This window comes from Melospiza georgiana, chromosome 32, assembly GCF_028018845.1.
Source record: "Melospiza georgiana isolate bMelGeo1 chromosome 32, bMelGeo1.pri, whole genome shotgun sequence".
In the NCBI taxonomy this organism is placed as follows: Eukaryota; Metazoa; Chordata; class Aves; order Passeriformes; family Passerellidae; genus Melospiza; species Melospiza georgiana.
The window spans coordinates 3,125,850-3,152,832 of NC_080461.1; the positions used below are offsets into that span (position 1 = coordinate 3,125,850).

The 26,983-nt window shown below is 58.4% G+C and overlaps 1 protein-coding gene across 1 annotated transcript; it reads left to right on the plus strand.

Moving 5' to 3' along the window:
* Window positions 1-26,983, plus strand: LOC131094997 (A.superbus venom factor 1-like). Its single transcript, XM_058042590.1, has 40 exons — window positions 1-434; window positions 1,086-1,278; window positions 2,196-2,355; window positions 3,299-3,369; window positions 3,452-3,546; window positions 3,630-3,712; window positions 3,823-3,913; window positions 4,204-4,306; window positions 4,670-4,790; window positions 5,150-5,265; window positions 5,723-5,869; window positions 7,606-7,818; window positions 8,153-8,347; window positions 9,381-9,539; window positions 10,012-10,141; window positions 10,502-10,573; window positions 11,136-11,336; window positions 12,077-12,242; window positions 12,839-12,924; window positions 13,346-13,485; window positions 13,567-13,779; window positions 14,469-14,535; window positions 14,952-15,038; window positions 15,123-15,326; window positions 16,398-16,473; window positions 16,553-16,712; window positions 17,439-17,534; window positions 17,623-17,773; window positions 18,914-19,077; window positions 19,478-19,636; window positions 20,376-20,526; window positions 20,642-20,693; window positions 21,699-21,786; window positions 22,156-22,242; window positions 23,063-23,168; window positions 23,899-23,988; window positions 24,810-24,896; window positions 25,337-25,420; window positions 25,681-25,816; window positions 26,686-26,983. Exons 1-40 carry the CDS (start codon window positions 1-3, stop codon window positions 26,825-26,827), a joined length of 5,376 nt encoding a protein of 1,791 aa, XP_057898573.1. The 3' UTR covers window positions 26,828-26,983.

Sequence of the window (26,983 nt, forward strand, 5' to 3'; positions counted from 1 at the left end):
ATGTCGCAAGCCCCGCGCTGGCCCCGCGCCAGCTCCTTCCCCGAAATGATGAACGACCGCCCCGCCCCTCCCCCACCCGAGGCTGCGGGACCCCTCTCCCGACCAGCGCCACCCCCACTTTGTCACCAGGGTCCCGGCGGTGTCACCCCCTCCTCACCCAGGTGGCCGCAGGCGACCAAAGGTGGCCGGAGCGCCACCCCCACCCCCATCCTGACCCGTCCCCATGGGTGGAGGCGGGGCTCGGGTTACCCATTAACCCCCGCCGGGGCCACCCCCATAAAGGGACTCCCCCCGTGTCGCTGTCGCCGTCGCTGTCCCTGTCCCCTCCCTGCAGCCATGGGGGCTCCGGCGCTGCCCCCTCCCCCTCCTCATCCTCTTCTCTTCCTCCTCCTCGGATTCCTGGTGCTGCTTGGGACCCCCGCCCGCGCTCAGCTGTGAGATATTGGGGACCTCCATCCCAAACCCAGCCCCAACCATGGGACTCCCACCCAACCCCATCCATGGGACCCCCCCCACCCCCACCCCTGGGACCCCCACCTCACTATCCATGGGACCCCCCAAACCATGGGACCCCCCTCTCATTCGTGGGATCCCCCCCCCCCCAGTCATGGGACCTCCCCACCTATCGGGCCCCCACCCACATGTCCGTGAGACCTCCAAACAATGGGACCCCCATGGAATCCCCTTTTTTGGGACCCCCCCACCCATGGGTGCTATGGGGACAGATTTTGGGGTTTCTGGGTACTCTTGAGTTCCCCAAGGTGATTTTGGGACAGATTTTGGGGTTTCTGGGTGCTGTGAGGTCCCCAAGTTGATATCGGGACAGATTTTGGGGTTTCTGGGTGCTCTGAGGTCACCAAAGGTTTATGGGGTCCCTAAGGTAATTTCAGGACAGATTGGGGGTTTCTGAGGTTCCCAAGGTGTTTTGGGGGACAGATTTAGGGGTTTCTGGGTGCTCTGAGGTCCCCAAGGTGTTTTTGGGATAGATTTTGGGGTTTCTGTGCCCTGTGCCCCCCCAGAGCCCTGTGCCAGCCCATTGCTGTCCCCAGCATGACCATGGTGACCCCAGTCATTGCTGTCCCCAGGGTGACCATGGTGACCCCGGCCATGCTGCGGCTGGAGACGGACGAGCAGGTGCTCCTGGAGGCCCCTGGGGTGACCACAGCCACCCAGGCCCTGCTGCTGGTCCAGGACTTCCCCCAGAAGCGCCAGGTCCTGTTCCGGACCAATGTGGCCCTGAGCCCGGAGCAGGGCATGATGGCCATGGCCACCATCAAGGTACGGAGTCACCTTGTCACCCTGGTCACTGTCACCTCCCTTTGATCACTGTCACCACCCCCCAGTCACTGCCACCATCAAGGTACGGTGTCAACCCCTCTGGTCACTGCCACCACCCCCCTGGTCACTGTCACCTTCCCCCGGACAGTGTCACCCCCTCTAGTTGCTGTCACTCCTGGTAAGTGCCACTCCCCCCCGCATTGATCAGCACAGGTCACTGTCCCCATGGTCACTGCCTGGGACGGGAAACGGGAACTGACCCCTGAGCGGGGGTGGGGAATTGCCAGGAGGTGCAGTGATCACTGCTGGGGACAGAGGGGTGGTCACTCCTGGTGTCCCCACAGATGTCCCCAGTGTCCCTGTGGATGCCCCAGTGTCCCCAGTGCCCCCTGTCCCCAATGTCCCCAGTGTCCCCAATGTCCCCTGTCCCCAATGTCCCCTGTCCCCAATGTCCCCAATGTCTCCTGTCCCACAGATGTCCCTGTGGATGTCCCCAGTGTCCCCAATGTCACCCTGTCCCCAATGTCCCCAGTGTCCACAATGTCTCCAGTGTCCCCAGTATCTCCAGTCCCCGTGGATGTCCCCAATGTCCCTGTCTTTCTGGATGTCCCCAATGTCTCCAGTGTCCCCAATGTCCCCAGCATCCTCAATGTCCCCAATGTCTCCAGTGTCCCCAATGTCCCCAGTGTCCCCTGTCCTCATGGATGTTCTCAATGTCCCCAATGTCCCTGTCCCACTGGATATCCCAAATGTCCCCAGTGTCCCCTCTCCCCACTGTCCCCACTGTCCCCGATGTCCCCTGTCCCCAATGTCCCCAATGTCCCCCGTCCCTAATGTCCTCAATGTCCCCTGCCCCTCTGGATGTCCCCTGTCCCCATGGATGTCTCCAATGTACCCAATGTCCGCACTGTCCCCAGGTGCCAGCCAAGGCGCTGCCGCAGGTGCCAGGGAAGCAGTTTGTGGCGGTGACAGCGCAGGTGGCCACGGTGACACTGGAGAAGGTGCTGCTGGTGGCCCTGCAGAGCGGCCACATCTTCGTGCAGACCGACAAACCCATCTACACCCCGGGCAGCACCGGTGGGACACCCTGGGGACACTGCAGGGACAGCTGGGGAGAGCTGGGGACACCACAGGGAGAGCTGGGGACATTGGAGGGGATGGGGACAGCGAGGGAATGGGGACACTGTGGGGACATCACAGGCAGGGGGACACCCCCAGCAGCACCGGTGAGCAACCCTGGGGAAACCGGGGGACAGCTGGGGACACTGCAGGGACAGCTGGGGACACTGCGGGGATGGGGACACTGTGGGTTCATCACAGGTGTGGGGACACCTCAGAGGGCTGGGGACACTGCCTGGGCCACCAATGAATGAGTGAGGACACCTGGGGACACCCAAGGACACCTGGGGACACTGTGGGGATGGCGACACTGTGGGGACACCGAGGGGATGGGGACACTGTGGGGACATCACAGCTGTGGGGACACTTTGAGGGCTGGGGACACCGTGGGGGGTTGGGAACACCTCAGGGTGATGGTGGCGCCTCCCGGTGACACCTTGGAGCACTGGGGACACCTCGGGGTGCTGGGTCCTCTCTTCATGGCATCTTGGGGACTTGGTGGCACCTGGGGGTGCTGTGTCACCCTTCTGTGACACCTCAGGGCGATGGTGGCACCTTGGGGTGTCAGTGTCACCCATTTGGGACCTCCCTGTGATGTCCCCATTGGGACCCAGTGTCCCTGCCCTGTCCCTGCTCACCTTGTCCCCTCTGTCCCCTCTCAGTGCTGGATGTCCCCACATGTCCCCTCCCCTTGTTCCCTTGTGTCCTCTCACCCTGTCCTTGTCCCCTCTCACTTTGTCCCCTCTCACCTTGTCCCTTGTGTCCCCTCCAAGTCCCCTGTGTCTCCTGCCAGTGCTGGCTGTCCCCAAGTGTTTTCTCACGTTGTCCCCTCACCTTGTCCCCTGTGTCCCCTCACCTTGGCCCCTGTGTCCCCTCACGTGTACCCTGTGTCCCCTCCCAGTGCTCTGCCGCCTCTTCACTGTGAGCCACCTCATGCAGCCGGTGGCCAAGACGGTCATTGTGGAGGTCAAGGTGAGTGTCCTGGGGTGACACAGGTGGGTGACATGGGTGGGTGACACACGGGTGACACGGTGCCACCCACGTGTCCCCTCAGACACCCGACAACATCATCATCAAACAAGTCCTTGTGTCATCTCCGACCAAAAACGGGATCCTGTCCCTCACCCACAACCTGCCCGAGGTTGTCAGGTGGGTGTCATCATCCCCCGTGGTGGCCTGGGGACAACTCCTGGGTTGTCACCTCCCTGTCACCTCCCCGTCACCTCCCCCAGCTTGGGCATGTGGACGATTTCGGCCAAATTCGAGGATTCTCCGGAGCAGGATTTCAGCGCGCAATTCGAGGTCAAGGAATACGGTGGGTAAAGGGGTGAGGGGTGGGCTTGAGAACATCGGGGGCTGTCACCAAGGGGTGGCAGTGTCACTGATGTCACTGATGTCACCAATGTCACCACTGTCACCCCACAGTGCTGCCGAGCTTCGAGGTGTCCCTGATTCCTGAGAAGAAGTTCCTGTACATCGACAGCCAGGAGGATTTCAGGGTGTCCATCCTGGCCAGGTGACACCAAAATGTCCCTTTTTGGGGACAAAAGTGTCCCTCTGGGGTCACAGCTGTGTGGCAGACAGGGGACAGCTGGGCTTGGCTGATGGCCCTGGGGATGGCATGGGGACATGGTGGAGGGGGACACAGGGTGACACAGGGGGACAATGGTGGTGGCAGGGTACCTGTGGGGACAGGAATGGCTGTAATAGGGATGTGCAGGGGACATGATGACATGGTGACACGGTGGCACAGTGACAAGGTGACAGGATGGTACAGTGACACGATGGCACGGTGGCTGTCCCCAGGTACCTGTACGGGAAGCGCGTGGAGGGGATGGCCTTTGTCCTCTTCGGGGTCATGGTGGACAACGAGAGGAAGAGCATCCCCCAGTCCCTGCGGCGCATCCCGGTAAGCCTGGCACTGTCCCTGTCCCCAACACTGTCCCCAACCCTGGCACTGTCCCCAACCTTGACCCGGTGAGCCTGGCACTGTCCCTGTCCCCAACCCTGTCCTACCCCTGTCCCCAACCATGTCCCCATGTCCCCAATATGTCCCCAGGTCCAGGCTGGTGACGCCAATGCCCTGCTATCCCTCTGCGGTCCCTCTGCTGTCCCCCTGCTGTCCCTAACCCTGACCCCATGTCCCCAGTTTGTCCCCAATGTGTCCCCAGTGTGTCCCCAGTGTGTCCCCGGGTGCAGGACGGTGATGCTGACACCCTGCTGTCCCTAACCCTGTCCCTATGTCCCCAATGTGTCCCCAATGTGTCCCCAGGTGCAGGACGGTGATGCTGACGCCCTGCTGTCCATGGCTCACCTGCGCGAGCGCTTCCCTAACCCCCAGGAGCTGGTGGGACACTCCCTCTATGTCACTGTCACCGTCATCACCGAGTCAGGTCTGTGTGGGGACAGGGGGGGACATGGGGGACATTGGGGGACACGGGGGGACACAGGGGGCCAGGAACAGCAGGGAACACGGGGGCATACAAGGGGACATGGGGGGACACAAGGGGACTCTGAAACAGATGGAGAGGATGCAGGAGACAGGGTAGGATGAGGAGATGGGGGGACACCTGGGGTGGGGGACAGGGACCCCAGGTGACATGGCCACCATGGTGTCCCCACAGGCAGTGACATGGAGGACGTCCAGAGTGGTGGCAGGGAGACATAGAAGAGACAGGGACAGCGAGGATGGGGAGCACCTGAGGTGGGGACAGGGACCAGAGGTGACACGGCCACCACGGTGTCCCCACAGGCAGTGACATGGTGGAGGCCCAGCTTGGTGACATCAAGATCGTGACGTCCCCCTACAGCATCCACTTCATCCGTACCCCCAAGTACTTCAAGCCAGGGATGCCCTTTGACCTCATGGTTGGTGACATCTTGGAGAAAGCGGTGGCCCAGGGTGGTGGCACGGGACCCACAGGGTATCCTGGGGTGGGGACAGGGCACAACTGGGGGTGGAGGAGGAGTTGGTCCCTGAGTGATGTTCCTGTGTCACCTGGGGGGGGGGCTGGGGACCGTGAGTTGTCCCCGTGTCACTGGGGTGGCACTTCCTGGTGCCAGTGTCCCTTTGCAGTGCCACCACCCCTTCCCGGTGCCACCACCCCTTCCCAGTATCAGAGTCCCCTCCCAAGTGCCACCACGCCTTCCCAGTTTCCCTTTCCAGTGCCACCACCCCTTCCCCGTGTCCCCTTCCCAGTGCGACCACCCATTCCTAGTGCCACCACCCATTCCCAGTGTCCCACTCCATGTCCTCCCATAATGTCCCCACGTCCCCCAGTGTCCCCTCCAGGTTTATGTCACCACCCCCCGGTGTCCCCTCCAGGTTTATGTCACCAATCCCGATGGGTCCCCGGCACCACATGTCACCGTCCAGGCCAATGGCTTCCAGGACCAGGTGTCCACCCGGGGTGATGGCACGGCCAGGCTGGTCCTCAACATGCCAGCCACCAAGGACAGCGTCCCCATCACCGTGAGTGGGGACACCACTGTCACCTCACCGGGGTGGCCCAGGGCTGGGGAGGTGACCAGGGCTTGAGGTGGCTGAAATGGCCGGAGTGACCAAGGACAGGGGGGTTGAGGTGGCTGAAGTGACCCATGGTGGTCATGAGCAAAGGTCAGGACAGCAGGACTGGACATCCATGATGGTCACAGGATCATCCAGGACAGAAGGACTGAACATCCATGATGGTCAGTGGACCATCCATCCACTGGACTGTGGTGGTCAAGATGTCCAGAGTGACCAAGGACCGGGGGGTTGAGGTGACGATGGTGGTCAAGATATCCACAGTGATCAAGGACCGGAGCTATCCCGGCCTCCACTGGCCAAGGAGAAGGATAGCCCAGGTCAGGCTGACCATGGTGGCCAACTCACTTGAGTTGACCAAGACATGACAGTCATCAAGGACCAGGTGTCAAAGAGACTGGTGGAGGTGTCCACAGTGGTCAGTTGTCCATGGTGGCATGTGGCCAGAATGACCAGTGACTAGGAACTGGGATGGCCAAAGCCAGGGAGACCAAAGTGGCCAAGACATTGAGGGTGGCCAAGGGCCAAGGTCAGGGGGACCACGGTGGTGGAGTGGCCAAATCATCCAAGGTAGCAAATGGTCAGTTTGAGCGTGGAGATGGTCACCAAGGACCAGGGCACCAGGGAGAGGCAGGGAGACCATGACAGACAAGACCTTTGTGTGGCCAAGACCTCCATGATGGCCAGGACCTCTGTGGTGACCAAGACCTTCATGGTAGCCAGGATCTCCAAGGTGGCCAAGCCCTTTGTGGTGGCCAAGACCTCCATGGAGAGCAAAATCTCCAGGGTGGGCAAGACTTCCATGGTGGCCAAGGCCTCCATGATGAGCAACACACCTCCATGATGGCCAAGACCTCTATGGTGGCCAAGACCACCATGATGGCCAAAATCTCCATGATAACCATTACACTTCCATGATAGCCAAGACTTCTATGGAACCTCTATGGTGGCTGAGCCCTCCATGATGGCCAAGCTCTCCATGATGGCCAAGACCTTCCATGGTGGCCAAGACCTCTATGGAACCTCTATGGTGGCCAAGCCTTCCATGTTGGCCAAGACCTTTATGGTGGCCAAGACTGCCATGATGGCCAAGACCTCTATGGAACCTCTATGGTGGCTGAGCCCTCCATGATGGCCAAGATCTCTGTGGTGGCCAAGGCCTCTATGATGGCCAAAATCTCCATGATAACCAACACACCTCCACGATGGCCAAGACCTCTGTGGTGGCCAAGACCTCTATGGAACCTCAATGGTGGCCAAGCCCTCCATGATGGCCGAGATCTTTATGGTGGCCAATCCCTCCATAATGGTCAAGACCTCTATGGAACCTCTATGGTGGCCAAGCCCTCCATGATGGCCAAGACCACCATAGTGGCCAAGACCTCCATGGTTGCCAAGACCTTTATGGTAGCTGAGCCCTCTATAGTGACCAAGTCCTCCATGATGGCAAGACCTTTATGGTGGCCAAGACCTCTATGGAACCTCTATGATGGCCAAGCTCTCCATGATGGCCAAGACCTCTATGGAACCTCTATGGTGGCCAAGCCCTCCATGATGGCCAAGACCTCTATGGTGGCCAAGACCTTTACAGAACCTCTCTGGTGGCCGAGCCCTCCACACTGCCCCCAGCCAGGCCTGTGTCCCTCCCCGCTGACCGAGTGCCACCATGTCCCCTGTGCCAGGTGCGGACGGCGCAGGCAGGGCTGCCCCCAGAGCGCCAGGCCTCGCGGCAGATGACGGCCCAGGCCTATCGCAGCCAGGCCGGCTCAGGCAACTTCCTGCACCTGGCGGTGTCCGCCACCGAACTCCAGCCCGGGGACAACCTGGCTGTCAACTTCCACCTCAAGACCAGCAACAACAACGTCCGCAACTCCGTCCCGTTCTTCACCTACCTGGTGGGTACCATGGTTGATCAGTGGTGCCCCCACCTTGACCACCTGGATGTCCAGGGACCTGGAGAATATTTAGATAAGCTTGGGGGGCCCTTGAGGGACTTGGGGGGCACCTGAAGGCCTTGGGGGACCTTTGAAAGGGTCTGGAGGACTCTTGAGGGACCCTTGAGCGATCTGGGGGACCTTTGGAAAGGTTTGGGTGGCCTTGAGGGACCCTTGAGGGATCTGGGGGACCTTTGGAAGGGTTTGGGAGACCTTGAGATCCTTGGGAACATTTAAGAACTTGAGGGGACATTGAAGGATGTCCAGATGGTCACCAAGCTTGGGTTCCTGGCAGATCATGACCAAGGGACGCATCCTCCGAGCCGGCCGGCAGCGGCACGAGGCCGGGCAGAGCTTGGTGACCATGACCCTGCCAGTGACGGCCGAGCTTATCCCGTCCTTCCGCATTGTGGCCTACTACTACGTCATGCCCGGCGAGATCGTGGCCGACTCCGTCTGGGTGGACGTCAAGGACACTTGCATGGGCTCCGTGAGTGTCCCCTAGTGGTCCCAGGGGTGTCAAAGGGGGTCTTGGAGGCATTGGATGGGCCTTGGTGGTGGCTGGAGCTGACCTTGAGGTGGCCCTTGAGGGGTCTGGGAGGCCTTGGAGGTGTTTGGGGGAGTCCTTGAGAGGTTCTGGAGGTCCTTGACGGGTTTGGATATCCTTGAGGGGTTTGTGGGGCTCTTGAGGTGTTTGGGAGGTCCTTGAGGGGCTTGGGTGGCCCTTGAGGGAGGTGGGAGATCCATGAGGGGTTTGGGAGGCCTTGGATGTGCTTGGGGGGCCCTTGAAGGACCTGGGACATCCATGAGGGACTTGGGTGGCCTTGAAGGACCTGGGAGATCCTTGAGGTACCTGGGTGGCCTCGAGGGGTTTGGAAGGTCCTTGAGGGACTTGAGTGTTCTTGAGAGGGCTTTTGAGGGGCTTGGGGCACCCTTGAGGGACTTGGGAGGTCCTTGAGGGGGTTGGGAGATCCTTGAGGGACCTGAGAGGTCCTTGAGGGACTTGGGTGGCCTTGAGGGACCTGGAAGACATTTGGATAAGCTTGGGGAGCCCTTGAGGGACTTGGGGGGCACCTGAAGGGCTTGGGGGACCTTTGAAAGTGTTTGGGGGAGTCTTGAGGGACCCTTGAGGGGTTTGGGGGGCTTTTGAAAGGGATGGTGGGGACCTTGTGGGACCTGGGGGTCCTTGAGGGTTCTTGAGGGATCTGTGAAACATTTGGAAGGGTTTGGGGGACCTCGAGATCCTTGGGAACCTTTGGAAGAACTTGAGGGGACATTGAGGGACCTGAGTGGTCCCTGGTGGGAGTTTGGAGTCACTTCTGTGGTTTTGGACACTCCATGAGGAGCTTGGACATCTCCTGGGTGACCCAGGTGGCCCTGGTAGCCCTGGTGGCCCAGTGATGGCCCAGCCCATGGCCACCAACTGCTCCTGGAGGTCCAAATTTGATGTCTGCCGTGGTGGGGGAGAACAAAAGTGGCTTTTGGGGACATCTTGGGGACGTCACCTCCTGTGTCTGTGGCAGCTGATGGTGAAAGGGGCAACGGAAGGTGACAACCGTGTCCAAGAGCCGGGGACAGGGATGAGGCTGCGCATCGAGGGCGACCACAAGGCCCACGTGGGGCTGGTGGCCGTGGACAAGGCGGTCTACGTCCTCAACAAGAACAAGTTCACCCAGACCAAGGTGGGTGGCACTGTCCTCGATGTCCCCAAGGGATGGCCATGGCCATCCCCAGCATCCTTGGGTGGTGGCTGTCATGGTTGTCCTTGTCCCTGCTGTCCCTGGATGGTGGCCATCACAACAGCCCCCATCATCCCTGGGTGGTGGCAGTGGCCATCATGGCTGTCCTGTCACCTCTGGGTGGTGGCACTGGCCATCACAGCTGTCCCCATCATCCCTGGGTGATGGCAGTGGCTGTCACAGCTGTCCTGTCACCTGTGGGTGGTGGCAGTGGCCATCACTGCTGTCCCTGTCCCCATCCCCATTGTCCTTGGATGGTGGCAGTAGCCATCACAGCTGTCCTGTCACCTCTGGGTGGTGGTGGTGGCCATCACAGCTGTCCTGTCACCTCTGGGTGGTGGCACTGGCTGTCACAGCTGTCCTGTCACCTCTGGGTGGTGGCAGTGGCCATCACAGCCGTCCCCTGTGGGCACAGGTTTGGGACACGGTGGAGAAAAGTGACATCGGCTGCACGGTGGGCAGTGGCCGGGACAACATCGGTGTCTTCGCGGACGCTGGCCTGAGCCTGACCACCAGCGTCAAGGTCACCACGCCCCAGCGGTCAGGTGGGGACAACTGTGGTGGCATCTTGGGGACAGGGGGTGACACCTCATGGAGGTGGTATCTTACAGAGGTGGCACCTTGGGGATGGAGCAGGTGACCTCTCAGGGATGGTGGAGGTGGCACCTTGGGAATGGGGGAGGTGACAGGGATGGTGGAGGAGGTGGCACCTTGGGGATGGTGGAAGTGACGCTTCAAGGATGCGGCACCTCAGGGACCGGGGAGGTGACACCTTGAGAATGGGAAAGATGACCCCTTGAGGATGGGAGAGGTGACATCTCAGGGATGGTGGAGGTGACCCTAAACTTTGGGATGTGACACCTGGGACACCTTGAGGTCCTGACCAGTGTCCCCTCTGTCCCCAGAGGTCCTGTGTCCCCAGCCTGCCAAACGCAAGCGGCGCTCGCTGGCACTCGCCGAGTACAAGGGCACCAAGGGTAGGTGGCACTGGCGTGTCCCTTGTCCCCAGGGGTCACCACTGTGTCCCTTGTCCCTGAGGCTGCCAAAGTGTCCCAGACCCTGAGGCACACCAGTGTCCCATGTCCTAAATGCCACCAGAGGAGCGTCCCATGTCCCTGAGGGCCACCAGAGCGTCCTATGTCCCTGAGGGCCACCAGAGTGTCCCATGTCCCTGAAGGCCACCAAAGTGTCCCATGTCCCAGTCAATACCAGTGTCCCATGTCCCTGAGAGCCACCAGTGTCCCATGTCCCTGAGGGCCACCAGAGTGCCCCACGTCCCTTAGAGCCACCAGTGTCCCACATCCCTGAGGGCCACCAGTGTTCCATGTCCCTGAAGGCCACCGGAGTGTCCCATATCCCAGTCAACATCAGTGTCCCATGTCCCTGAGGGCAACCAGTGTCCCATGTCCCAAAGAGCCACCAGAATGTCCCGCACCCCAAGGTCCCCATTCCAGAGCCATCAGAATGCCCCACACCCCTGAGGTCCCCATTCCCAAGAGCCACTAGGGCCTGTCCCAGCCCTGTCCTGGTGTCCACCAGTGGCCGAGTACTTGGACAAGCTGGAGAGGAGGTGCTGTGAGGACGGGATGAAGGACAACCCGATGGGACACGGCTGCGAGCAGAGGAGCGAGTACATCCTGGAGGGCGAGTCCTGCGTCCGCGCCTTCCTCGACTGCTGCAGATACATCAAGGCCAAGAGGGACCAGCAGAACCTCTCACCCAGCACCGGCCTGGCCAGAAGCAAGTGTTGGGTCACGGAGGGTGGGAGAAGGTCAGGGAGGTTGGAGGAATCTCGGGTGGAGCTTTGGTGGAGTGTCTTAGGTAGGTTTTGGGTGTTCCTTGGTGGATCTCAGGTGAAGGTGAGCTTGAGCAGAGCTTGGGTGAAGGTTGGATGTTCTTTGGTGAAGGTAAGGTGAATCTTGGGTGTTCTTTGGTGAAGGTCAGGCGAACCATAGATGTTCTTTGGGTGTTCCTTGGGTATTCCTTGGTGAAGATCAGGCAAAACTTGGGTGTTCCTTGGATGTTCCTTGGGTGTTCCTTGGGTGTTCCTTGGGTGTTCCTTGGATATTCTTTGGGTGTTCCTTGGACTTTCCCTGGTGGAAGGTCAGATGAACCTTGGGTGTTCCTTGGGTGTTCCTTGGGTGTTCCTTTGATGTTCCTTGGGTGTTCCTTGGGTGTTCTTTGGATGTTCTTTGGGTGTTCCTTGGACTTTCCCTGGTGGAAGGTCAGGTGAACCTCAGACATTCCTTGGGTGCTCCTCAGGTGGAACTTGGGTGAAGGTTGGGAGGGTCTTGGGTGGGTTTGGGGCATCCCTTGGATGAAAGTCAAGTGGCCCTCAGGCATTCCTTATGCGATCCTTGGACAACCCATCAGGCAATGCTTGGGTGGCAGTTGGGTGACCTTAGGCAAGACAAAGGGTGGCACTGGGGTGGTACTGGGTGGCACTGGGGTGGTGTTGGGGTGATACTGGCTCCACTCAGGGGTCTCAGCCCTGAGGCCATGTTCAAGAGGTCCAATGCCACCACCCCCAGGCCATGAGGACGAGGATCCCTTCTTGGAGGACGATGAAATCGTCTCACGGACCCTCTTCCCCGAGAGCTGGCTGTGGCAGGTGGAGCAGCTGACGGAGCCACCCAACGAGCTGGGGTGAGCTTGGACCTCCTGTCCCACCACTCTCCCACTCCACAGCCCAGCCTGGGCACAGTCATCCTGTCCCCATCCAGCTTGGACATCTCTGGAGACCAGTTATGGTCACCCCAAAGCCAGACAAAGGTCACTGCTAAACTCCCAGTCCAGCCTCAGGGGTTCTTGGTCCACTCAGGGGTCATCTCCAAGCTCCTGGTCCTGCCTGGGGGTCTGTGGGGCGGGGACATCTCTGGGGACCAGGGAGGTCCCACTGTGAGTTTGGGACATCTCTGGGGACAAGAAAAGTCCAGCTGTGGGTTTGGGACATCTTTGGGGACCAGGAAGGTCCCACTGTGGGTTTGGGACATCTTTGAAACCAGGAATGTTCCACTGAGGGTTTGGGACATCTTTGGCGACAAGGAAAGTCCAGCTGTGGGGCTGGGACATCTTTGGGGAACAGGGAGGTCCTGCTGTGGGTTTGGGACATCTTTGGAGACCAGGAAAGTTCCACTGTGGGGCTGGGACTTCTCTAGGGACCAGGAAAATCCCATGGTGACACCCCCTGAGCCTGGCCTGGGGTGGGCCATGACCCCCTTGGTCACTCCTGTCCTCTCCAGGGTCTCGGGCAAGACAGTGCCCGTGTTCCTGCAGGACTCCATCACCACCTGGGAGGTCCTGGCCGTCAGCCTCTCCCCCACCAAAGGTACGGGGTCATGGAGGACAAGAGAGTTCCTGGGGCCAGCAGAACATCCCCAAACCTTGTGGGGGGGTCCCTGAGACCTGAAGGGTCCTCTAAGCTTGGGGGTTTCACCAGGATTTGAGGGATCTCCAAAATCTGAGGGGAGATGCCTCAAAGTCTGGTGGCCATCCTTAGGATTTGAGGGATCTCCATGGAACTTGAGAGATCTCCTAAACTTTGGGATTCAAGGGATCTCCTAAACCTTGGGAGGACTCTGTGGATCTTGATGGATCTCCTAAATCTTGTGAGGGCTCTGTGGGTCTTGATGGATCTCCCAAACCTTTTGAGGACTCCCTGGACTTCCAGGGATCTCTGAAAACCTTGGGGCTGCCTTGGGGACACGAGGAGTCCTCAACCCCAAACCCTCACGTGTCCCCAACCCCAGGTCTGTGCGTGGCCACCCCCTACGAGATCACAGTGATGAAGCAGTTCTTCATCGACCTCCGCCTGCCCTACTCAGTGGTGAGGAACGAGCAGGTGGAGATCCGCGCCATCCTCTACAACTACTGGCTGCATGACATCACGGTCAGTTGGGGACATCTTTCTGGGGACACCAAACATCACCCTCTCCAGACCTCAGGGGTGACCTCCTTTGTCAACGTCCAGGTGCGTGTGGAGCTGGTCCACAACCCCGACCTGTGCAGCCCCTCCACGGCCAAGCGGCGCTTCCAGCAGGTGCTGCGGATGAAGGCACAGTCCTCGCGCGCCGTGCCCTTTGTCATCGTCCCCCTCAAGCTCGGCCAGCTGGACATCGAGGTCAAGGCATCCGTCCGTGACCGATTTGTGGGTGACGGGGTCAAGAAGAAGCTCCGAGTGGTGGTGAGTGGCCACCAGTGGCCGTGGTGGTGGTGGTGGCATCTGCATTCTTGAGATGTTCCCAGCATGGTGGCATCAATGGTGGCATCCCAGCATGGCAGCATCCATGATGTTCTCCTTCAGTAGTTGGGTGACCACCATGGGTGGGCCAGGTCCATCACAGCAGAGGGGGGTGGTGGATGGTGGCACGTCCAGTCAGCCGTGGTGGCACCTAGGGGTCAATGTGTGTGGCCAATTTGGTTTGATTGCATAATTGATTTGGAATTTTTAATCAATATCTTCATTAATCACCTGGATGGGATCAGGCTGACCATGGGATTTAATGTTTCTAATCAAAATCTTCATTGATGATCTGGGTGGTGTCACCAAGGCCAGGATGACCATGGGACTTGATGCCGTCATTGATTTGATATTTTCAATCAATATCTTCATTGATGATCTCAATAGGGTCACCAAGCTCAGGCTGACCATGGTGGCCACACAATGAAGTTGACCAAGACACAAGAGTGACCTTGGGGTCTCCAGGATCTCAGTGACCTGTGTGACCCGGTGTGGCCTCCTGGGCTGGTCCCCATGTGTCAGTGGGGGTACTGATTTATACTGAGAGGCTTCTCCCAGTGGTCCAGAGGGGTTGGGACGGGGAGGACCCCAGACCCAAGCCCACCCTCACTGCCGGACTGTGCCCTGGACAGCCCGAGGGGAGGCGGCTGGAGAAGACAGTGAAGATCGTGGAGCTGGACCCGCAGGACAAGGGAGTCAGTGAGTGACATCTCTGGGGAGGTCCCATGGTGGCTTTGGGGCATTCTGGGGATCAAGGAGGTCTCACGGTGGCTTTGGGACATCTTTGGGGACCAGGGAGGTCCCACAGTGGCTTTGGGACATCTTTGGGGACCATGGTGGTCCCATGGTGGCTTTGGGACATCTTTGGGGACCAGGAAGGTCCCATGTGGGTTTGGGGCATCTTTTGGAGACCAGGGAGGTTCCACTGTGGGTCTAGGACATCTGGAGGGGTCAAGGAGGTACCTCCAAGCTCAGGTCTGGGACAACTTGGAGGACAAGGGACATCCCACCATGGAACTGGGACATCTCAAGGGACAAGTGACACCCTGATGTAGGGTGGGGCTGGGCCACCTCAGGAGAGGATTTGGGGTCACCACATCCACTCCACCCCACAGACGGGGTTCAGGAGGAGCAGGTGAAGGCCGCCGACCTCTCGGACATTGTCCCCAACACCGAGTCAGAGACCAAAGTCAGCATCCAGGGTGAGCACCGTGGAGATGACACATGGGGACAACCTGGTTGAGGGGTGGGACATCTTGAGCGTGACACATCCTCTCCTGGCCCAGGCAACCCCGTGTCCATCATTGTGGAGAAGGCCATTGATGGGGCCAAGCTGCAGCACCTGATTGTGACACCAAAGGGCTGTGGGGAGCAGAACATGATCTTCATGACGCCCACGGTCATCGCTGTCCACTACCTGGACAACACCATGCAGTGGGAGACCTTCGGCATTGATCGCCGGGCTGGCGCCATTGAGCTGATCAAGAAAGGTGGGAACGGCCCCAGAATGGAGGGATTGCCTTAAAATGGTGGGAACGGCACCAAAATGGTGGGAACAGCCCCAAAAGTGGTGGGAGTGTCCCCAAAGTGGAGGGAACAGCACCAAAAGTAGCGAGAATGTCCTCAGAATAGCGGGAATGGCACCGAAAGTGGTGGGAATGTCCTTAAAATGGTGGGAATGTCACCAAAATGGTGGGAATGTCCTCAAAATGGTGGAAACCTCCTCAAAATGGTGGAATGTCCTCAAAATAGTGGGAATGTCCTCAAAATAGTGGGAACTGCTAGGGATGAGACTGTCCTCAAATGTGGTGGGAATGGCCTCAAAATGGTGAAATGCCCTCAAAATGGTGGAAATGGCCTCAAAAGTGGTGGGAATATCCTCAGAAGGGTGGGAATGGCACCGAAAGTGGTGAGAATGTCCTTAAAATAGTGGGAATGTCCTCAAAATGGTGGGAATATCCTCAGAAGGGTGGAACGGATCCAAAATGGTGGGAACAGCACCAAAAGTGGTGGGAGGGTCCCCAAAATGGTGTGAACAGCCTCAAAAATGGTGGAAATGTCCTCAAAAGGGGTAGGAATGTCCCTTGGTGTCTGCTCTCGGGTCACAGAAGGTTCCTGTCATCTGAGGTGGTACAGAAGGTTGCTCCTCTGGAGGTGACCTGGGTTGGGTGATGCCAGTTTGGGGTTTCCAGAGTTACTGGTGCACTGGGAGGAGCTCCAGAGCGCGTTGGTGTCCTGAGGGTTCCTCAGCTTGGGTGGGTGCTCTTTGTGTTGGCCAGTGGTTGGAGGACATTGGTGGCCTGAAGCCCACCCAAGCCACCCCTCATGTTGACCAACGGTTGGAGAACATTGATGGCCTGAGGCCACCCCTCATGTTGACCAACAGTTGGAGGACATTGGTGGCCTGGAGCCACCGACTGCCACCCCTTGCATTGACCAGTGGTTGGAGAACATCGGTGGCCTGAGGCCACCCCTCATGTTGACCAACGTTTGGAAGACATTGGTGGCCTGAAGCCCACCCAGGCCACCCCTCACGTTGACCAACAGCCATCTCCTCACAGGTTACACCCAGCAGTTGGCCTTCCGCAAGCCCGACAGTTCCTACGCCGCCTTCCTCGATCGCCCCTCCAGCACCTGGTGAGGGACCTGCTGCCGCCACCACCACCCAGCCCAGGTGACAGGGACAGGTGTGACCCTCAGATGTCCCCATCTCCAGGTTGACCGCCTACGTGGTGAAGGTGTTCGCCATGGCCAGGAAGCTGACAGACATCGAGCACGGTGAGATCTGCGGCCCCATCAAGTGGCTCATCCTCAACAAGCAGAAGCCAGACGGGGTCTTTCAGGAGGACGCGCCTGTCATCCATAAGGGGATGATGGTAAGGGGACACCTCAACCATGTCAGTGCTGGTGGCCGAAGCTTGGGGCATCTCGGGTGGAGGATGGGAGGTTTTGTGCGGGTTTTGGGTGAAGGTCTGGTGAACTTTGGATGTTCCTTGGATGTTCCTTGGGTGTATGTCAGGTGAACCTCAGGAATTCTTTGAGTGTTCCTTGGTTGAAGTTTGGGTGGGTTTTGGGTGTTCCTTGCCTGGAGGTCAAGTGTTCCTTAGATGGTTTTTGGGTGTTCCTTGGACCTTCCTGGGATGAAGGTGAGGGGAAGGTCAAACATTCCTTGGGTGTTCCTTGGGTGTCCCTTGGGTAAAGTCTGGATGCCCATTTGGTGTCACTTGGGTGTCCCTTGAGTGTCCCTTGAGTGTCCCTTGGATGTTCCTCATAAAAAGGTCAGGTGAAGGTCAGATATTCTTTGGGTGTCCCTTGTGTGACATTTGAGTGTCCATTGGATGTCCCTTGATTGTGCCTTGGGTGTTCCTCACCTAAAGGTCAGATGAAGGTCAAATATTCTTTGAATGTCCCTTGAGTATCCCTTGGGTGTTCCTCACATGAAGGTCAGATACTGTTTGGATGTCCCTCGGGTGACATTTGAATGTCCCTTGGCTGTCTCTCAGATCGGTCAAGGACAGATCTTTGGAATGAGCTGCTGGTGGACCACCAAATGTTTGGAAAACCCTGATCCTGAGATTTTTTCCCTCTTTTTCATCCCACAGGGAGGCTACCAAGGTGCTGAGCCCGAGGTGTCCCTCACCGCCTTCGTCCTCATCGCCCTGGAGGAGGCACGGGGCATCTGCAAGGACCACATCAATGTGAGTGACCCCACAGGTGACATTCCTGAGGTTCCAGACCATTATGAAAGCCACCTGAGATGCCAAATTCTCCATCCTTGGTTCCCAGAGCTTAGATGACAGCATCAACAAGGCCACCGGGTTCCTGGCGCGGCACTACGAGGGGCTGGCCCGGCCCTACACAGTGGCCCTGGCGTCCTACGCGCTGGCCCTGGCCGGGAAGCTCAAGAGTGAGAGGATCCTCATGAGGTTCTCCAAAGGTGACATCTCAACGGGGTCAAAATTGGGGTGAAAGGAGGTGAATTTGGGTTCTCATGAGGTTCTCCAAAGGTGGCATCTCAAGAGGGGTAAAACCGGGGTGAAAGGAGGTGGGTTTGGGTCTTCAGGAGGTTCTTCAAAGGTGATGCCTTAGCAGGTCAAAATTGGCACCAGGAAAATTGGTTTTGGATCTTCAGGAGGTTCTCCAAAGATGACACCAAACCTGGGGTGGAAATTGGTCAAAATTGAGGTGAAAGGAGGTGGGTTTGGGTTCTCATGAGGTTCTCCAAAGGTGATGCCTCAAGAGGGGTCAAAGTTGGGGTGAAAGGAGGTGGGTTTGGGTCTTCAGGAGGTTCTTCAAAGGTAATGCCTCAAGAATGGTCAAAATAGAGGTGAAAGGAGGTGGGTTTGGATGTTCTCCAAAGGAGACACCCCAAGAGAGGTCAAAGCGAGGTGAAAGGAGGTGGGTTTAGGTCTTCAGGAGGTTCTCCAAAGGTGATATTTCGAGAGGGGTCAAATTGGGATGAAAGGAGGTGGGTTTGGGTTCTCATGAGGTTATCCAAAGGGGTCAAAATTGGCATCAGGAAAACTGGTTTTGTGTCTTCAGGAGGTTCTCCAAAGATGACACCAAACTTGGGGTGGAAATTGGGGTGAGGGGAGGTAGTTTCACCTGGGAGATGCAATTTGAGCTGAAAGGAGATGGTTTGGGATCATCATGAGGTTCATCAAAGGTGACATCTCCCCTTGGTGTGGAAAGGGTTGGAATTTAGCGTCAGGAGAGGTGGTTTTGGGTCGTCACAAGGTTCTCCAAAGTTGGTTTTGTGTTCTCCTAAGGTTTTCGAAGGTGACACCTCACCTTGGGGTTAAAAGGGATGAAACTGGGGTAAGAGGAGGCGGTTCTGGGTTCTCACAAGGCTCTCCAAATCTGGTTTTGGGTTCTCCTGAGGGTCTCCAACCTCACCTTGGGGTTAAAAGGGATGAAACTGGGATCAGAGGAGGTAGGTTTGGGTCCTCCTGAGGTTCTCCAGAAGTGGTTTAGGACCCTCCTGAGATAATGCCTCACCCGGGGCTGTAATTTGTGGCCGGGCTGAGGTGGCCATGGGGGTCCCTGGTGGCTGAAGGTGTCTCTGATGTCCCCACAGGTGGGGCCAGCTGGGAGGAGCGCAACGCCCGCACCTACAACATCGAGGGCACGTCCTATGCACTGCTGGCCCTGGTGCAGATGAAGAAGTCCGAGCTGGCTGGGCCAGTGGTCCGGTGGCTGGCCCAGCAGAACTACTATGGAGAGACCTACGGCTCCACCCAGGTGGGACATGGGACAGCCCCGGCCATGCGCGGGGACATCCCTGGGACACCTGGTGGCGCTGGGGTTGACAGGGATTGGCGTTGTCATTTTGGGGACATCTAGGGTGGCACAGGAGCCAAAGGTCACTCAGAAGAGTTTGGGCGTGCTCCAGGTGATGTCTCCAAGCTCTGGTGACACGGGTGTCCCCTCAAGGTTACTCAGAAGATCTTGTGGGTTCTCCACCAGTGTCCCCAAGCCATGGTGACCCTGATGTCCCCTCAGGCCACACAGGAGAACTTGTGGGTTCTCCATCAGGGTCCCCAAATCCTGGTTACCCCAGTGTCCCCTCAGGCCACCCCGGAGCCCTTGTGGGATCTCCACCCAGTGTCCCCAAGCCCTAGTGACACCAGTGTCCCCTCAGGCCACCATCCTCGTGTTCCAAGCACTGGCCCAGTACCAGGTGGCTGCGCAGGCCCAGGAGCAGCTGGAGCTGGATGTGTCGGTGCTGCTGCCGCGCCGCGCCAGCCCCGTCAAATACCGCATCGAGAACCGCAACGCGCTGGTGGCGCGCTCCGCCGAGGTACCTGTCCTTGTCATCTGTCCTTGTCACTGGCACCTGTCACCTGTCCCTGTCACCTGTCCCTGGCATTGTCACCTGACACTGTCATCTCTGGGTCTCCTCATGGGATAATCCCATCCCATGACTATGGCCACCATTGTCCTTGTCCCTTCCATGTTCCCTCCTGTCACCTCTGTATCCTCTCCAGGCTTAGAATGCCCCAGGCTGGCCTTGTCCCCTCCCCTGCTGTGACCTGCAATGTCCTTGTCACCTCTCTGTCCTCCTGATCTCCGCGTCCCCTCCGTGTCCTTCAATGTCCCTGTCCCTTCTATCTCTGCAGCGCTGCCACCCCTTCTGTGTCCTGCCTGTCCTGTCCATGTCCCCACACGCCCCTGCACCTCTGCTTGTCCCTCCTGGGGACATCTCCTGTCCCTTCCTAACGTCCCCTGTCCCCTTCCCAATGTCACCTGTAGCTTCCCAATATCCCCTGTCCCTCCTGGGGACATGAATTGTTCCTTCCCAATGTCCCCTGTCCCCTTCCCCATGTCACCTGTCCCCTCCCAATGTCCCCTGTCCCTCCTGGGGGCATCCCCTGTCCCTTCCCCATGTCCCCTGTCCCTCCTGGGGACATCCTCTGTCCCTTCCCAATGTCCCCTCAGACCAAGGGCGGAGGGTGTGGGCAAGGGGACAATGACAGTGGTGACCATGTACCACGTCCCCAATGTCCCCGGTGTCCCCAGTGTCCCCACTGTCCCCTCAGACAAAGCACAACGAGGACTTCATGGTCAAGGTGGAGGGCATGGGCAAGGGGACAATGACAGTGGTGACTGTGTACCACGCCAAGGTCCCTGAGAGGGAGGACAAGTGTGACAAGTTCAACCTGACTGTGGATGTGCAGGAGGTCAACAAGGGTGGGTCCCCAACTGTCCCCTCCCTGTCCTCGCAATTTCACCACCATCCCCTCCCCATGTTCCCTCTGTGAGTACCTCGTGTCACCTTCAATGTCACCTCTGTGTCCCCACCCAGGCAGGGAAGAGGAGGACATCATCAGGACAGTCAAGATCAACATCTGCACCAGGTGGGGACATTGGGGATGTTGGGGACACTGGGGACATTGGAGACAGTGGGGTCACAGAGGAGAAGGGGAAGAAGGGACATAACATAGGGGACAGGGAGGAAAATGGAGACATTGGGGTCAGGGTGGGGACAGCAGGGACATTGGGGACAGTGGGGACAGGGAGAAGGGGAGGGAGGGACATTGGGGACAAGGAAGAAAATGGGGACATTGGGGACATCAGGGACAGGGGAACAGTGGAGACATCCAGGAAAATGGGGACACTGGGGACAGGAACAGCAGGGAAAGGATGGGAACGTTGGGGACATTGGGGACAGGATGGGGAATGGGATGGAGGGACACAGGGGACATTGGGCACACTGGGGACATTTGGGACACTGGGGATAACTGAGACAGAGAGGAGGTGTTGGGGACAGGGACACTGGGGAAAGGATGGGGACAGCAGGGACATTGGGGACAGTGGGGACACTGGGGACATCAGAGACAGGGAGAAGGAGCGGGAGGGACATTGGGAACAAGGAGGAAAATGGGGACATTGGGGACATTGGTGACAAGGAGTAAAATGGGGATATTAGGGACAGGGAGGAAAATGGGGACATTGGGGACAGGGACAGCAGGGAAAGGATGGGGACATTGGGGACACTGGGGACATTGGGGACATTGGAGACACTGGGGACAACAGAGACAGAAAGGGGGTGTTGGGGACAGGGACACCAGAGAGAGGAGGGAGATATTGAGTACAACATGGGAACATTGGGGAGATAGAGGGGACATTGGGGGCAGGAATATCAGGGAAAGGATGGGGACATTGGGGACAGTGAGGACAGGATGGGGAGGGGGATGAAGGGACACTGGGGACATTGGGGACACTAGGGACAAGGATGGGGGACACTGGGGACAAAAAGCACTCACCTTGTCCCATGGGGGTGTTGGGGACATCAGGGAGGGGACGCTGGGGACACTGCAGGTGTGGGGACAGGCGGGGTGGCCTCATCTGTGTCCCCACAGGTACCTGGACACCGTGGATGCCACCATGTCCATCCTGGACGTGTCCATGCTCACGGGATTCACACCGGATGTGCAGGACCTCAGGAGGGTCAGTGTGGGGACATGAGAACACTGTGGGGACACCAGGGGGACATGGGGACACTGCGGGGACATGGGGACAACAGGGGGACATGGGGACAGCAGGGGACAGCAGGGGACATTGGGGCACTGGGGTGGGGGGGGGGGGGGGAGACGACGACACACGACATGGGGACACTCAATGTCACACTGTCCCAAGTGTCACGCTGTCCCCGTTGTCCTCCATGCCCGATGTCACTCTGTCCCTGATGTCACTCTGTCCCCATTGTTCCTGGTGTCACACTGTCCCCACTGCCCTCAGTGTCACTCTGTCTCCGCTGTCATCAGTGTCACTCTGTCCCCAATGTCCCCAATGTCACTGTGTCCCCGCTGTCCCCAGCTGTCCGAGGGTGTGGACAGGTACATCTCCAAGTTTGAGCTGGACCAGGACAAAGAGCGGAGCAATGTCGTCATTTACCTGGACAAGGTGGGGACACTGGGGACACTGGGGCCACAGGGGTGGGGACAGGACTGGGGTGATGACAGAGACAAGATGGGACAAAGGCAGGATGGTACGGGGACAGGGACAGGGACAGGGAGAAGGTGGGACAGAGGTGGGGACAGGATGGGACAGGGACCAAGGTGGATTGGGGACATGAGCAGGGACAGGAGGGTGACAGTCGTGATGATGAAGGTGGGGACACAGGGGACACTGGGGACAGGAGGGACACGGGGACAAGATGGGACAGGAATGTGAGAGGACAGGAATGGGGACAGGGATCAGGATGGAGTTGGGGACATGGGCAGGGACAGGAAGGGGACAGGGCTGTGACAGGGACACAGCTGGGGACAAGGATGGTGACAGCAACAGTCTCAAGGTGGTGACAAGGACAGGGATGGGTGGGGACAGCATGGGGACATGGCAGGGGACAGGACCGAGTGTGTTGTGGAGGTGACTCACAGCCTGAGTGCCACCCCCATGTCCCCTGTCCCTGTTCCCTGTCCCCATCCCTGTCCCCTGTCCCCCCATGCTGTCCCTGTTCCCGTGCTGTCCCTGTCCCCATGTTGTCCTTGTCCTCATGCTGTCCCATGTCCCTGTTCCCGTGCTGTCTCTGTGCTGTTCCCTGTGCTCATCCCTGTCCCTGTTCCCGTGCTGTCCCCTGTCCCTGTGCTGTCCTTGTGCTGTCCCCGTGCTGATCCCTGTCCCTTGTCCCTGTCCCTGTCCCCCTGCTGTCCCCTGTCCCTGTCCCTGTCCCCCTGCTGTCCCCTGTCCCTTGTCCCTGTCTCTGTCCCCGTGCTGTCCCCAGGTGTCACACAGGGCCCAGGAGTGTTTCGCCTTCAAGGCCCACCAGAGGTTCCAGGTGGGGCTGATCCAGCCGGCAGTTGTCAGCGTCTACAGCTACTACAGCATTGGTGTGTCATTGTCATTGTCATTGTCATTGTCACTGTCACTCTCACTCTCACTCTCACTGTGTCATTGTCATTGTCACTGTCACTGTGTCACTGTGTCACTGTGTCACTGTGTCACTGTGTCACTGTCATTGTCATTGTCACTGTCACTGTGTCACTGTCACTGTCATTGTCATTGTCACTGTGTCACTGTCTACAGCTACTACAGCATCAGTGTGTCACTGTCATTGTCACTGTCATTGTCATTGTCCCCTCTGTCATTGTCCCTGTCACTGTCACTGTCCCCTCTGTCACTTCTCTCACTGTCACTGTCACTGTCCCCTCCCTGTCACTGTCACTGTCACTGTCCCCTCTGTCCCCATCCCTGTCCCCTATCCTTGTCCCTGTCTCCATCCTTGTCCCTGTCCCTGACCCCTGTCCCCTGTCCCACTCCTCTGTGCCCTGTCCCCTCCCCGTCCTCACCCCATCCCTGTCCCTGTCCCTGTCCCTAGTGCCACCCAGGTCACCTGGGTTACCTCTGTCACCTGTGTCCCGATCTCCTTGTGTCTCCCTGGCTGATGTCCCCTGCTGTCTCTCCTGCTGTCCCCACTGTCCCCTGCTGTCCCCTGCTGTCCCTGCTGTCCCCCACTGTCCCCTGATGTTCCCGTGTCCCCTAACATCCCCAGCTGTCTCTACATCCCCTGTTGTCCCCAGCTGTCCCCAGCTGTCCCCTGATGTCCCCGTGTCCCTGCAGACGATCGCTGCACCCGGTTCTACCACCCGGACAAGGAGGGAGGGAAACTGAACAAGATCTGCCAGGGGGACGTTTGTCGCTGCGCTGAAGGTGACACGGGGACACGTGGACACAGGGACATAGGGACAGGGTGGGACATGTCATGACCATGATGGGGACATGTCCTGGCCATGGTGGGACATGTTGATGTGATGAGACACTTTATGGCCAGGGTGGGACACATCATGCACATGGTGGGACACATCAATGATGAGATATCACATGTCACCATGATGGGAACGTGTTATGGCCATGGTGGAGACATGTCCTGGTCATGGTGGGACACATTGATGTGATGGGACACTTCATGGCCCTGATGGGGACACGTCATGGGCATGGTAAGGACATGTCATGGTCATGGTGGGACACATTAATGATGAGATGTCACATGTCACCATGATGGGGACATGTCATGGTGGGACACGTTGATGTGACATGGACATGGTGGGACATGTCATGGGCATGGTAAGGACATGTCATGGTCATGGTGGGACACATCAATAATGAGATGTCACATGTCACCATGGTGGGGATATACCCTGGCCATGATGGGACACATCACGGCCATGATGGGGACACGTTTCTGCTGTGGTGGGACACATCATGACCCTGGCTGGGACACATCATTGATGAGATGTCATATGTCATGACTCTGATGGGGACATGTCCCTGCCAGGGTTGACCTTGTCATGGCTGTGTCCCTGTGATGTCCCAGTGATGTTCCCGTGATGTCCCCATGATGTTCCCATGATGTCCCTGTGATACCCTCATGATGTCTCCATGATGTCCCCGTGATGTCCCCACAATGTCCCTGCGATATCCCCATGATGTCCCCATGATGTCCTCGTGATGTCCCCACAATGTCCCCACAGAGAGCTGCTTCAAGCATCAGGAGGAGCCTGGGGACATCACTGTCAACCAACGCATCGAGCGCGCCTGCGAGCCTGGGGTGGACTTCGGTGGGAAATGGGGACACTGGGGACATTGGGGGCATCGGGGACATTGAGGGCATTTGGGACATTGGGGACATTGGGGACAATGGCAACATCTGGGACACTGGGGAATTGGAGACATTGGGGAATTGGAGGAATTGGGGACATCAGGGACATCGGGGACATTGGGAGCATTGGGGACATCAGAGATGTTGGGGACAATGTGGATATTGGGGGGCAACGGGAACATTGGGGACCTTGGGGACAATGGGGACGTTGGGGCATTGGAGACATTGAGGCCATTGGGGACAATGGGGACATGGGGTGATATGGGGTCATGGCAGGTGGCGTTAGGGACATTGGGGACTTGGTGGGGGCAGGGAGGGATACGGTGGGAACAGGGGACACAGAAGGGCCACCCTGGCAGGGGTGACTGTCCCCATTGTCCCCAATGTGTCCCCTGGCAGTGTACAAGGTGAGGGTGGTGGCACAGGAGGAGACCCCAACCTACGACAATTACATCATGGAGGTCCTGTCGGTCATCAAGATGGGTACGGCCACCTCGGGGGGGACAAGGCCACCACAGGGGGGACAAGGCCATCATGGGGGGACATAGCCGTCATGGGTGCACATGGAAGGAGGACAAGGTCACCTCAACAAGGTGACATGGTCACCTCAGGGGGACACAAGGCCACCATAGAGTGGCCAAGGCCACGGTGACACAATGCCATGGTGACACGGTGCCATGGTGCCATGGTACCATGGTGACACGGTGCCAAGGTGACACGGTGACATGGTAACACTGTGACAGGCACAGACGAGGACCCGGCCGGCAGCAACAGGACCTTTGTGAGCCACCAGCAGTGCAGGGAGACCCTGAGGCTGCAGAGAGGAGAGGACTACCTGGTCTGGGGACAGGCCAGCGACCTCTGGGCCAGCGGCAGACAGTAGGATATGTTCCCCACTGTCCCCTGGGTCCCCTGGGTCCCCATTGGCCATACTGGCCCCATTGGCCCTATTGCCTCTAAATCCCCATTTTCCCTATTGTCCCCATTGTCCCCTGAATTCCGGATGTCCCTATTGCCCCATTGTCCCCACTGTCCCCATTCTACCCACTGTCCTCATTGTCCCCACTGTTCCCACTGTCCCCATGTCTATCCCTACAGCTGTCCCCATGTCCCCCTGGCTGTCCCTGTGTCCCCAGCTGTCCCCGTGTCCCCAGCTGTCCCATGTCCCCAGCTGTCCCCTGTGTCCCCAGGTACAAGTACCTGATCAGGAAGGACACCTGGCTGGAGGAGTGGCCCTCGGAGACCACCTCTATATCCCCACTGTCCCCACTGTCCCCTATGTCCCCACTGTCCCCATGTCCCCATTGTCTCCACTGTCTCTATATCCCCATTGTCTCAATTGTCCCCTATATCCCCATATATCCCCATGTCCCCCTGGCTGTCCCCATGTCCCCAGCTGTCTCCTGTCTCCCCATTGCCCCCTATATCCCCATGTGTCCCCATTGCCCCCATTATCTCCACTGTCCCCATTGTCCCTATTGTACCCATTGTCTCTATATCTCCATTACCCATAAATCCCCATTTCTCCCATGTCCCCATTATCCCCATTGTCCCCACTGTCCCCATGTCCTCCTGTCTGTCCCCACATCCCCAGCTGATCCCGTGTCCCCAGGTACAGGTACCTGATCAGGAAGGACACCTGGCTGGAGGAGTGGCCCTCGGAGGCCACCCCTATATCCCCACTGTCCCCACTGTCCCCATGTCCCCCTGTCTCTCCCCGTGTCCCCAGCTGTCCCCTGTGTCCCCAGGTACAGATACCTGATCGGGAAGGACACCTGGCTGGAGGAGTGGCCCTCGGAGGCTGCATGCCAGGACGCGTTGCTCCAGCAACGCTGCCAGGACTTTGTCGAGTTCTCCGAGTCCATGACGTTCTTCGGCTGTCCCAGCTGAGTCCCCGAGATGCCACCACCCTGGAGTGCCACCACCCTGGGGTATCATCAACCCGCCGGTGGCACCCAGTGCTGGGGTATCACTGCTCTACTCCTGTTGTTTTTTGTCCCCTCATGGTTTTTTGGGTTTTTGGTTAAAAAAGTAATTTCTCAGCAA